The sequence below is a fragment of the Centruroides vittatus genome, unplaced genomic scaffold (genome assembly GCF_030686945.1).
Source record: "Centruroides vittatus isolate TY-2023 unplaced genomic scaffold, ASM3068694v2 contig_749, whole genome shotgun sequence".
NCBI lineage: Eukaryota > Metazoa > Arthropoda > Arachnida > Scorpiones > Buthidae > Centruroides > Centruroides vittatus.
The window spans coordinates 1,338,334-1,351,899 of record NW_027122485.1 but is presented as its reverse complement, the minus strand read 5'-3'; the positions used below and the strand labels follow the sequence as shown (position 1 = coordinate 1,351,899).

Sequence of the window (13,566 nt, the reverse complement as noted above, 5' to 3'; positions counted from 1 at the left end):
AGAGATAAATCTATAAAAAAGAAAAATTAATAAAAAAAAAATAAAATTTTATAGTTTTCTTGTCAGATTTATATTTATATTGTATTGAATGTGACTGGTCTAACAGAAGATAGAAAAATGAAAATTACCATTTCGGTTTTCACTGTCTGCTGGTTTCATCTGTATGGGATGATGCATCTATATATGGAAGGAGGAAAGAAATGTAGATGACAACACACACAAAAGCTAAGTTCATGCATGTGTCAGAAATGAATTCAACAATTTCACTCAAGTATTTAGAAAGGAAATGACACAACACAACACACACATTTACAAGTTATATAAAATATATTATATTATATATTTTTTAATATCTACTTCAGTGGCTTGAGCATTAATACATTCTTTTTCTCTCTGCAAAAAGATTTCCATAAAATGATTCATATAAGCAACTTATATTTTAGATCTGTATAAATAGTTTAAATAAGAAAAAAAAATTTAATCTTAATATTTATCCAATTAGAAATAAGTTTTCACATATTCTACATTTGTAACAAAATTCAGATTCAATTTTCAATGTGTCAGTTTTAAAATTGTGTGGACAATTGTAGTTTAATTGGTTATTAAGCCAACTAAATTTTTTATTGTAAAGTTTATGATGATAATTATTAAACTATATAAACTATATTTAAATAAAAATGTATAAATATAAATTTTTAAAGTTATATTATGATTAATTAGGAAAAGATTTGTCATTTTATGACAAAAAGCAGTCATGATACTGGAATTATGTATGGTTGCCAGATTTTTACAACTGCATTAAAAAACATTTACAAATGATTAATGCTACCACTCTTCAAGTTTCACTCCATGCCATCCCCAAAAACTTAAATTAATTTTTTTTTCTTTTAACTAACTAAACATTCTATATATATTGTTTAGATTCCAATTTAAAAATTACAGTTTTCATATTGACTGTAATATTTGCAAATTTTACATTAATTTAGAATTTAAAATTTTTAACAGTAAATAAATTTCTGTGGAGTAAGATATGAACTGATATATAAGGATAGACATATGCCTATGTGAAAATCTGCCTGTGCCATTACAAATCATAAGCATTGAAGAATGAAAATAAAGAACAAACTGCACCTTTTCTTGTTTCAATAAAGGACAAATATATCTGGCAATCCTAGTCTTATGACAATAGTTGCTATTTAATATTATATAGCAGTTAGATCAAACTATTTGGAAAAAGTAACTGAGCATGCAAGCAAATAATTCAACAAAGAATAAATAAATAAAATTCTAGAAGTGTTTTATGTTTCATAAGAAAAGGTAGAATTTCTATTGCCAAGTAAAGACTGGTATCTCAAAAATCAATAATCTTTCATGATATTAATAAATGTTGCAGCAGATTTTGGCTAGCAAACAATAACTTCTAATAGAAAAATCAGCTTAAATATAAACTACATATCAATGCAAACCTGAAAGATTAATTTGCTTCATTTTCAACTTTCTATTGCATTTGCTACTTATAAATTTTTTATTCAATTACCAAATAGAATTACAAAGGAAATAAATTTGAAAATTGAAATAAAATCCATTGTCAATAATGTAAATTTTTTCTTTCTATAGCAGTAGAAATTACTATATAGGTAAACTCATGCCATTAGTAACTAAAAAGTAAGTATAAATATTAAACATACTAATAATAAAGTATATATGTTATATTAAAAGCTTAATAACTATAAGCAAATAAGACAATCAATGTTTTATTCATTATAATAAATTCTAAAAATTTAATTGTTTGGTTTTGCTAAATTCATTTACTTCCGTTTTCATATTTATACTACTGGTAGTTATATAATTAATAGTAATATAATGTATTGAATAACTCAAACAAAAAACCCTTTTCTTGCTGTGAAGAAAGTTAGAAATAGCTGTTAAATAATTCCTCTAACTGATTTTAATCAATTTTATCAACAGAGAACATGCAAGTTGATAGATTTAAAATTAAAATCTCTATGCTCTAGGAAGACAATAGTATACAAAGGTGTCTTTCAGATTAAAAAAAAAATAACTATAATCAGTGAAAATATAGCATTTACATTTAAATAACCATAAGTATAAAATAACAACTAAACTAATTTAATTTCTGAAACTTATGAATTCTATATAAAGTAAAATAACTTATCCAAAGAAAGCTTATGATACATGCAAATATTTTATAAATTAAATTAAAGTTAAATTTTTAATGCAACATCTTTTCATAATTATTATTTATTAAAAAGGTAATTAATAAGTGCAAGCCTGTATTTAATTTACTAATTTGTTAAGTTTATGATCCTTATCTCATAAGCAGCACTTCTCAATCTGTTTAAGCCCAATGGTCATGAAAATGTCTGAAAAAATTCTAAAGACCACCAAGTTAAGTAGGCCTAATTGTTTTTAAAACTTACATGGGCATAATCAACAATGAAGACATATTGTACCATTTATAACATAAATTTAAAATCATGGTTTGAATACATACAGAAACATAATTAAATTGAAAGTGAACTATTAAAAGTGAATCATCATTGAATGAAGTTTTACTACATCTGCCTGTGGACCACCAGTCTCATCATCCAGTCATCGGCCTCTATGCAAACAAGTGTGGAATTTAGTGTCTCTTGTTCTGTAGAACAAGAGGCGCTAAATTCATTCAGGTTGAGAAACACTGTCATAAGCTATTACCTAATTTAGGATAATTCATAAAATAGCATAGACATGCAATCTAGTTTCTCTCTTTTCTCAATTCTTTAATTTATAGACAGTTTGCTAAACAAATAATCTTACAAAAGCTAAAGACATTCTGGTAAACAATATTTTAAATAAAGATATTTTTGTTGGAAATAGAATATTTTTGAACAAAACCATTCTAATAGTTTTATTTCAGAGAGTAAAAAACCATATTCTAGTAAAAACGACAATAAAAATAAAGTAAACTCAACCTAACCAACTTGAAAGGAAAAGAAAAAAATAACTGTTTTAAAGAAAATTTAGACTTTTTAATTATATTATCTTTAATTATATATCAGTAAATTAAAGATATACACATCTAACTATCCAACAAGATAAGATTCCAACTTTCATTTGAACTCCTCAGTTTTGATGAAAAGAAATGCAAATTGGAAGAAGGAAACAATATCAATATATAACATTCAATAACTCTGATAATAAACGATTTTTTAAAAAATACTTACTCCAAATTAATTTATTTCATCCAATTTTCATTTTTTTACAATTACTTTCTAAAAGATTTTTAAAACGATTTCTTCCAGATTTACCTTTTTTAATTTTTAATATGTAGAGATCAATTAAGGCAAGGAACATAAAAAATCATTGTAAGTTTACTTGTAAAGTTTTTAATATTCCTATTTTAAAAAGTCCGTTACACTTGACAGGGAAATTCCCGTTGGTTAGTAGAAAGGATCTAACAAGAGCTAAAATTAGCCACTATAATATTCAATTAAATAATGTTCTGAAAAATTCATCTATATTTTGGATCCGTTTTACGGACATGCTAACGTATGGAAAAATCCCTAGATCCCCGACCGTCTGCGTTGGACGTCTTTTTTCCTTCCCCCCCCCCGGCCGCACAGTCGAAATCCCATCATGAGAGAAAAGGGGACTCTTTTCGTAAGATAATCCTCTTACCGGCATCTACAAAGCAGATTTTTCCTCTTTAATTAAGGTAAGGAGCAAAGCGTTTGGACGAATGCAATAATCGGCTTAGTGTGCTTGGAATGGTAAAATCCAGTAGCTAAACTATTAAAAAACATATTTACTATCTACATGCGCGACGATTCCCGTTCTGTATGACGTTACGCAAGAAACGTATCCGATAAGAGCGCTCACCCTCCACGATAAAGCCTTTAGATAATTGACTCAAAAAAGCTCACGCGAAATAGGAAACGAAACGGTTGTTCTTTCATCAAATTGCATTTTCCAGTCATCGGCCCTACGCAAACAAGTGTGGAATTTAGCGTCTCTTGTTCTATAGAATAAGAGACGCTAAATTCATTCATTAAGAACAAAGAAAGAGCGACCTCACAGACAATAGTTTCCACGGCGCGGAGCCAACAGGTGGACAGATTTACCAACGGCCCAGCAAAAGGAGACGAAAAACCCACCACCACAAACACACACACACGCGCGCGCACACATACGCAGACACACACATTTGTACAGTACATTCATACTCTCCGTAACTTGCTTAGGCCGATAGAACAGAGAAGAAATAAAGTATCCAGTAGTTACCAGCAAGGCGATCCAAGGCAGGGGCAGCGGTAATCGCGTGGAGATGGACACTCCACCCCTGCCCTTCAGTAAGGTTTTCGTCAGTATTCCCTGTAGCAAGTGACGACTGAGGCCGGATGCGGAACCGCCCTTGGCTTTCAGTCTCCTGCTCAGGCGCTTGTTCGAATGCTTCACCTCCATGGGTAATGCGACTGTCGAAGCATCTACCAGGTTGTTGGGTGCGCCGGGAGGCCTGTCCCGAACCGCTGCAACGCAAGGTGCAAAGAGGTTAGAGCTGCCGCCAGATGCCAATAAGTGCCGAGTGCCGCTCTGTCATCGCCGACCAACACTTTAATCGATGTTCTGTCTAACCCGGAGTCGACAATCCGGGCGGCCGCCTACCCTACAGAGAAGGCGGAGGCCCACACCTATTCCTCCTCCTTACCACTACGGAGTCGGAGGTCCGAGACGGAAAGCGCGAACTTCTGATCGGTTGGTAAGTCAATGTGCAAAACCGACCAGAAATAAACTAATAAAAAATGAAACCGCGAAATTGTGAACGAAAATCTCTCGTGTCAAACGAGTCACAAAATCCGGATATTTCGCTCTCGAATTCTTACCGATGCAACTGGAAAATTCCTCTTTAGGCAGATTGCTGTTGCTAGGAGGCGCGTGGTTTGCCGCTTTCTCCGAAGAGATGGCACGCGCCTCTCTGCCATACGTCCAAAGAAGAGAATGATGAGCCAGTTAGAAAAAGCGAGCCGAGATTGCAAAAGAACTCGATCAGCCGGCTTTCGAGAAGACCGATAGGGAAGAAGGCATCAATTCAGCCTCTGAATCAACAAGCGTCGTTCGGAAGGACAGACTTGCACCACGGCATTGTAGTGTTGGTTGGGATGGCTGAGCGCATATAAGCCAACCTTCGAATAGAGAGCAAAAATCAGGGATGTACTTACATGAGCCGCGGAGATACTGAAAGGCCAAGTACCTTACTGAGCGTCTGACATTAACACAAACCGGAGACAGAGAAAAGCACACATGGCGCACTTTGCCATCACATTCTCAATGGCGCTAGCGGAGCTGAGTGCGTGTGTGAGGAGAACGGATCGAGCCATTCACTAGTGGAGGGGAGCGCTCCTTTCTCGGCACGTTCCATTATTCTCCGGTTTCGTCGCGCGCCACCCGGGGAGAAACGCGTCTCTTACGCTCTACCTAGTAATTAAGGCTCAAACGGCCGAGGGGCTGCATTTTTCCGAAAGGGAAATCGATCGGGATCGTCTCGTCCCCATTCGTAGGCTGCCGGAAGGGGAAGAGGGACGGAAGTCTTCCGCTAATAGAGACGCGACGGTGGAGCCCCATTAACGCCATCCGCACGCTAATAGAGCTCCTTTAACGGGGAGCCGAAAGCCACCCTTCCGGTACTCCCCGCCAGGTTTTCTTCTCGCCACCCGCGCCGAGTCGACCGATCCGCTCACCTAGAGTAAGTAAATCGACCTCCGACACTACCAAGCGCATAGCTCATGCGCACGGGAGGGCAACATCGAGAAGGAGTCTTGGTGCGCGGGTTTTCCCACCAAAAACTTAATTACTACTACGATAGAACGAAAAGATACTTACGCCAGACAGAGTTTTGATATTGTGGAGGGCATTCTGAGCTTCCAAGGCAGCTTTACGGGTGAAGAAGGTGACGAAACAACAACCTGCAAGAGAGAAGCACTTGTTGGAAGCGCCTGTATGGGACGCTTTCTCCAGCCACCCGCACTCTAGCGGGAGAAGCCAGCTTTTCCCGAGAGAGCGAGAGGTCGGCGACGGTTCGCCGTCGTTCATCGCGTCGCGTCGCGCACTAAAAATTTTTCCTCCTATGGATATTTGTTCTTTTGAAAAGAGGGATGGAGAAGGCACAGTCGATGGAGGTATGCTTCATTATCTCTCGCCACGCATCCAAAAGAGGAATAAATATTACACGATCGCGTCTTCTTGTCTTTAGCAGAGACAATGCGTTTCCTCTAAAGAAAAAACATAACGCAGGTAAAATCGCGCGAAGGGCAGCGCGGCGTAGAAAGACGTAAAAAGAATGCGCGGGGAACAGATGACGCATTTCAAGGACTTTTCGGGGAGAGAGAGAGAGAGAAAGAACGTGGAAAGAATGTTTATCAACCGAATCACGAAGCCATCAGAAATGCCGAAAACGAGAGCAACGTGCGAACGTCAACTGGTCTTCGCAAACACAGAGAAGGCCAACAATAACCACAACGCAAGATGAGGAGAAATCGATCAGATTCGTGTCGTGGATGCCTTCTCTTCCTTTCGCGTTCCGATCGGACCAAGATTTTTTTATATCTCAATGGCAGTTTAATCCTCCAAGATCGAGACGCGCGATTCGCATCTCTCCTCTCTTGATGACAGTAAAAGTTGCTCTGTCAAGAGCGTGACGCGCAGCGGAAAACGTAGATCGATATAAACAAACATCTATTGAAGCAGGGGCGCGAAAAACAAATCGCGATCGGCGGCATCGCATGCGTTTCACTGTAAAAGACAAAATCGCGAGCCCAAGAATGTCCGCGAAACTGGATAATTATCGGATAAAATCGCGACGGAAGGTGGAGACAGAAAAGAGGACTTAATCGTCTCACGGGATACAACGGCAGACGTGCGACCATCGGATTCATCCATCACGCGAACTCGCTCTGCCCCTTCGAACGACACCTGATACGTTGACTGCCAAGAATCTCTTCCGTCTTCCTCCGTTTACAATGTCTTCTCATCATATACGGTTGCTTCCGATTCGCGCAATTTTATCGTCCGTATAACAGTAAAAAGAAAAAATAATATAATAAAATATTCCTCCGATTACATCGATACGAAATCATCGATGATATCAATATTTTCCAGTTCTTGCATTCTAACGGAATAGATATTATGTCCGACCACCACTTTTCGACTACTAAAAAGACTTTTACCCGGTTGGCCAGTAATTACGTGCGTCATACTAATTAGAGCCGGCGGGAATTGGGAAAATTAACCGCTGCCATTTTAATTATCGGTGGCTAATGGATGAATCTTTCGACACTCACTCCTCCTCCTCTTTCATTCATGTTATCGTCGCTACTCTTTTTTTTCCCTGAGAGCGACCAAAAAAAAAAAAAAATACTTTGATCATCTTTTAGCTTTTCATTTCGATCATGATTCTCCGATCCTTTAGATTACATTTCTTCTTTGTGAAAATCAACAGAGAGAAAGAGAGGGGGAGGGAAATCTAAAACTGCGTAAGTTTAGAAGTAATGAGAACAAGTCCACGGGGAAAAAAATCTAGCGACGTAGGGCCGAGAGCGACGGTCGTAATCTGAAACCAGTTTCGTCTATCGGACCAACGACCTCTTCAGTACACTCTTGGGGAATGTTTCGACGGTAACTCCCCTATGATGAAGAAATTTGAGCTCGCATTTGGCTCGTCCAGTTGGAAAGTATCACCTCGTCGTCATTATCAACATCTCTTACCCGTAGTTTAAAAATTAAACGCGTAAAATATTTTAATCGCGAGAAAATAAGATAATTTTCTCCTTACTAACCTTCCGGTTAAAATCTGGAAGAAGTAAAACAACTCTGACAAAATAAAACGGATGTGATTACCGCTTATATTTAACTATCTCTGAGATGATGTAAGGAGACGGGCAGGTAGCATTTATGTCTTCTCCACGAAAGAACGGCAGAAGTACTCACTACTCCGCAGACATCGATCGGAAAGTGAGACTATCTAGTCTTGTTCGGAATGAAAGCTCAGTAGGACCTACCTATTCCGGACGATAACTTAAATAATCATATAAGGCGAAAAAGAATACGCAAATGAGGTTCGACTGTCAAAAAAATCTGGATGGTCGAATTTTTTCCCAGAAAAAAAAAGTCCAGAACTATATGATTCTATTTGTGTATGAGAGATTTCAAAAATTCAATACACTCTTATAGTTCCGGGATCGGAAAATTGTGAGATTTCTTTCTTTTATTAAATTGGAGATGACTTAAACCGCTTGAAAGCAACAATATGAAACTGTTCAGTTAATTTTTTTAAAGTAAGGTATAATTTTTTATTAACAAATACTGTTAAAAGTTTAACAATTAAATGCTACGATTATTATTTGTAAATATCCAAAATTAACAAAATTATCTTTATAAATGCATGATTTGCGACATTTTCTAATGACGATATAACGGGAGGTTATAATGTGATGTAAGAAAGTTAAGAATTTTTCCGAAAGCAATTGTTAAAGTAAATCTGTCCAATTACTTCCGAATGTATTGATCTAAAATTATCTAGTAGCAGTAATCACACCACCTCGCGACTGGACGAAGGAGACGATCGGTGGCAGTCCAAAAGCAAGGAAGCGAATCAAGAGAGAAGAGCGACGAAACCATTCTGGTAGTTTGGACATTAATTGGGCATAAGTAGCATTTTTTTCATCCAGGCAGAGAAAAAAGGTTTCAGGTTGCGTCAGAGGGTGCATCGATCGTCTTAAAAGTAAGGATGTCTCCACCAAGTCGTCATCGCGTGTGAATAAGTCTCTATCGAGCATTGTAAATAACCTTACCACGCGCAGACACCAGTTTTGGCTTCGAGATGAAACAGGAAAAGGTTGCATAACTGAAAGCTAGAAGAGGTCGAAGAGGATCTCGTTAACAAGTCGACAGTGAGTCGGAAAAAGCATCACCTGCCGTTCAGTTTTCCATAAATGAACGACAATGACGACGACTGCAGTCAATTACCGACGGAGATCGTCGCTGTTTCCCAAAACAAATCCGGGAGAGATGAGAACAAACTTCCAATAGACAGACGAAGGTGCGGAATAATGAAGTTAATTAAAAGAACGAAGGGGAGCCGCAATTCCCATTTTTATACCAATTAATTCGGTGCGAGCCACTAAACAAGAGAGAATGATTCGCGTCTTCCGCGAGATCGAATAAAAGAAAACGGACGAGGGAGAGAAGGGGGCAAGTCTTAATCACCGGTCACTAATGGGCCAGACAGAATGGAATGGAGCGGATCCTCCGACACAAATTAAACGTGACGACTGCAAAGTCCAACTAACGAGTGGAGCGGTCCTCTACACCCGGGACCAATTAGTGAGACGTAATCTAGTCACCGGGACAAGGACTCTTGTCGCGGCTCTGAGAAAAACAAAATGGGAAAAGTAAAACTAAAAAAGAAGAAGAGCGAATAATACATTTGAATGCGAAATAGCTCGAAAGCGAAATTTCGTCCCCTCTTAGATTTCTAAAAGGATGAAAAAGGCCGTAGCGTTGGAAGTAAAATAGTGACTTACCTCGACTCTGTCCAGTCATCTTATCCCTTAGAACATTGATCTGATAGACAGGACCGAATTCCTCAAACATTTTCTTTAGGTCGTTCTCGTCCCATGCCCTAGGTATCTGACCCACAAACATTTTGATTGCGTCCGGATCTGGTTGGTCTTTATGGGGAGAGTTCATACTTCTGAAAATAGAAAACAATAATAATAAAAAAAACTTTTCATTTCAATATAGAGAATTATTAAAGGCAATTTATGCGCATTTTATACGATAAGAATATAAAAATGTATTAAGAAAAAATCACTTGGAATGATACAAACAAACAATATGCGTTCATATTTTTCACGGGATGTGTATTCATACGAATCGCAAGTGACAACAGTCGGACGACTTAAATTTTATCGTTTATCTTTAAATATTCATTTGATTAGTTTTCAAAACTATATGACGATCTGTTTATTTATCCTATTGTTTATTTGATAAATTACAATATATTCATTAAATTACATATATTATTATATATATTTATAGTTTATATAATATATACAAATTAGATATTAAAATATATTTTAAAAAATAGCAAATTTATATAAGAACAGTCCGTTAATTAGATGTACAGTTTTTGAACTATTCTTGACACCTTTGTGTACAATGATGTACTTTTGGCAAACTTCTCCACTTTAATTGTGTGTACAATAGTTCACAGACCCACCTGACATTGAAGAAATGACTAAAAAAAAATCTGCAAATATTTTTAACCGAGTATTTATTCACGTGACTAGTAAGCAGACTTTTAAGAACAAATTCTCACGCCATTAACAACTAAAAAGAGTCCACGTAAACAATGTGCCTCGACCTCCTGCCTCCCCGTCGTTACAATGATGTACTTTTCGGAGCTCCTTCCCTCCCTTAAACTGTATGTATACAGATTAAAGGGAGGGCTTACTGAACGTCCCCTTAGATCAGGGGTCTCACACTCAAACGCAGCAAAGGGCCAGTCAGATAGACGTATTCTATATTATTCGGTAAATTAAAACAGAAAAAATTCAAACGTCAAACTACTTAAATAAGCCATAAAGGCATGGCAACAAAAGGGCCTTATTCGTGCCTTTTTTTAAAATTACAGTATATTTTGATTTACCGAATAATATCAAATACGGCCCGCATCTGATATACAAGATGTTAGAAATATTGATTTTTAGAAATCATCAAGGCTGTGGGCCGGATATGAAGCCTTAACGGGCCGTATCCGACCCGCGGAACTCCAGCCTTAGATAAAACAGATAAGCAATTAATTGGGAGATTAATACATATAGCAGGCTATATCAACAGAAAAACAACCGTAAATATTAAACTCTAAAATTAATATTAATCACCTCAGAAAAATTTGAACCTGTAAGGTTTGACATCATACGCGATTCTGAGAACGATTGTTACGTGAATTTAGAGAGAAAATGTGAGTCGCAAAGTCCAAATTTCTGAAAAGAAAAGCCGGAAAAAGCTAAGCAATATTTTAATTTTCTACCGCGGATGTGATAGGCCAGGCGGGTGGCCGGCGGCCGAAAGGTCAGCGGAGCGTCTGCCTGTGCCTGGCATCCATGCTTTATTCATGGATATCGGTGGACGGGGTCGGACCACCCGCTCGACCGCCGCCATCCATCACCTGGATAACTGTAAGCGACTGTCAGGCGACATCGGCGGTCGATAGTCTTCCCCTCTGCTTCCCCGTTTTAATTACTGGTTCCGTGGTTGTCGGAAAGTTCTCGCAGAGAGCTACGAATATCAGTCCAGCGGAAACGAACCAAAATGTCGCGATCATTTCAAAAAAATAAATCGGAAATTTAATGCTGCATCCTTGATTCAGAAATCTCTTCAATCAATTAGGCTATAATGTTAACGATATATAAAAACGTTAAATATTAAAAATCACACAATTCACTTCTCCGGAACGAAATATCTCAATTGAATAAAAGTATATTTACTATTTAGAAAGCTGAAAAGTATATTTACTAATTAGAAAGCTTTAGTGGCCCGTTATAGCTTCATAAGGCCCAGCCAAATTTGAATTAAATGATCCCCATGTACTGTAAAGTGTTGATTTCAGGCATTTTTCTTCATGGGAAATTTTTTCGGGAAAGATTTTCATACAAAAGATTGATTTGGGCAATTGCCTAAGCCCCTGTTGGTGGGGCCTAGGCAATTGCCTTTTTTGCCCATAAGATAACGCACCACTGAGCTGAGGCATCTGTCTAACACCAAAATAAGGGCCAATTTCTAGAGAGGTATCCGTTGACAGATCACCCACGTGTTGCGTTGCGTTAACAAGTGACAATGGGAAAGTCCGACTAAAATGCAAAATAAAATTACTTATGATTAAGAAATACAACGAATAAAACTCGAGTAACAAGAAAGGGAAAACGATCCTGTTCTTGTACAATGAAATAAATTAACTTTATATATATCGCTGGCGTTCGATTAGATTGGATGAGATCCGTTATATTAAACAAGCAAGGCTAGTGGTGATCTATTTTGGTGAAGGCAGTGCGGTGCAGAAAGTCAGTTGATTAATAACACATTTGCGAGTGAAAATAATCATTTCAGAATATACAAATAAATATATAGTTTACCGTATGTTGTAATTAATTAAAATTATACGTAGTCTATATATATATATGTTCATTATATACAGCAATATATAGGCCTATACTGTACTGTATATGCATACACACTCCACGCACTCGAATAGACAGTCTATAAATGTATTTTTCAAAATTAGTTTTTGTGTTGGTATGAGTAGCTGCAGGGGGTCGTTAAATGCAAACAAAAAAATAATTCTAAAAAAGTAATACAGATGACAACAAATGTGACGGAATAATTTAAAAAAACTACAATTTTGAATAGGTTGTTTATAGCAAACTTAATTCGTAGCTGAGGAATGTAATTCGAATAAACCCACTGTTTATTCAAGTACTGCGAGTTTATTTTTTAAATGCGATAGGTATTTTATGCGGATTTATTCGAGTCTGTAGAGTACTTTAAACCTGTGAGTTTAATCGAATGCGTATATTGTATATACAGAGCAAATCAAAAGTCCCTTGCACCCTTTTCATTCCAAACGTACTGAAAATATATTAATTTTGTTAGTGTAATTATATAAGAACTCATGTATGAAGAATCAGATGGGACCTTTTGTCGTTGACATTTAAAATGATTTTCAAGGTCAACGTAAAAGTCCCATTGGATATTCCATACATGACTTCCTGTGTAATTACATTAACAAAATTAATATATTTTAGTGTTTTTGGAATGAAAATGGGTGCGAGGGACTTTTCACTCACCATATACATATATAAAACACAAAGAAAATATAAACTTTGCGAGGCCTCTCTATATAATTTTAGCCTGTGACACACTTCCGTTACTGTGCAAGAGTCAAAATATTAAGGTCGATTTCAATTGTTATTTCTATTAAAGACGAGCCTGATTTGCACGCAAGATGGAACCAACGTGACGATCCAACTTATAAGAAAATAAAATTGAGAGTAATGTTATCTCTCAAGATGGCAAAATCCTTGTCATGTGGCTATCCAATCGACAACGTCATTTCGAAGAGTTCAACATATTCAAAAATAGTCACTCTGATTTTTATGGTTCGAACGGGCAACGAGAACATTAAACGCTTATACTCCGTGGCGGTATTTGTTAAATATTACGAGCCGTTAATAACGAGGCGATGACGGATGAGGGTAGGTTAACGGCACGCAGTCCCGAACGGGCCAACTTTAATTAACCCCCGGAGTTAAGGTTATTGGGAAGCGGATTAATAAAGCGTTCTGCCACCAGGGGGAGCGGTCCTAAAGACCAACTTTTCTCCTCATTAAAGCGTGAAGTATGCATGGCCATCCATCAAGCCTGCTGACTCGAATACTTATAACGACTCAATCGGCAGATACCATTAATTCAACTTTTTGATGAGACCAATGAGGACGGGTCGATCTTTAC

General features: G+C 37.1%; 1 protein-coding gene across 14 annotated transcripts in view; it reads right to left on the bottom strand.

The window, feature by feature from the left end:
- Positions 1 to 13,566, bottom strand: part of LOC136981258 (CUGBP Elav-like family member 2) — a 263,471-nt gene that overhangs the window by 72,025 nt on the left and 177,880 nt on the right. For 9 of the 14 annotated variants that reach the window (XM_067277552.1, XM_067277551.1, XM_067277553.1 and 6 more), the window contains 3 exons: positions 9,579 to 9,748; positions 5,881 to 5,963; positions 129 to 177 (listed from right to left, as the gene is read on the bottom strand). In XM_067277552.1, the coding sequence (XP_067133653.1) occupies positions 129 to 177; positions 5,881 to 5,963; positions 9,579 to 9,744 (298 nt within the window). In that variant the 5' untranslated portion in view covers positions 9,745 to 9,748. Of the gene's footprint in view, positions 1 to 128; positions 178 to 4,284; positions 4,530 to 5,219; positions 5,816 to 5,880; positions 5,964 to 9,578; positions 9,749 to 13,566 lie in introns of those variants that run through there. The other 5 variants (XM_067277556.1, XM_067277559.1, XM_067277561.1 and 2 more) reach the window with 5 other exon arrangements.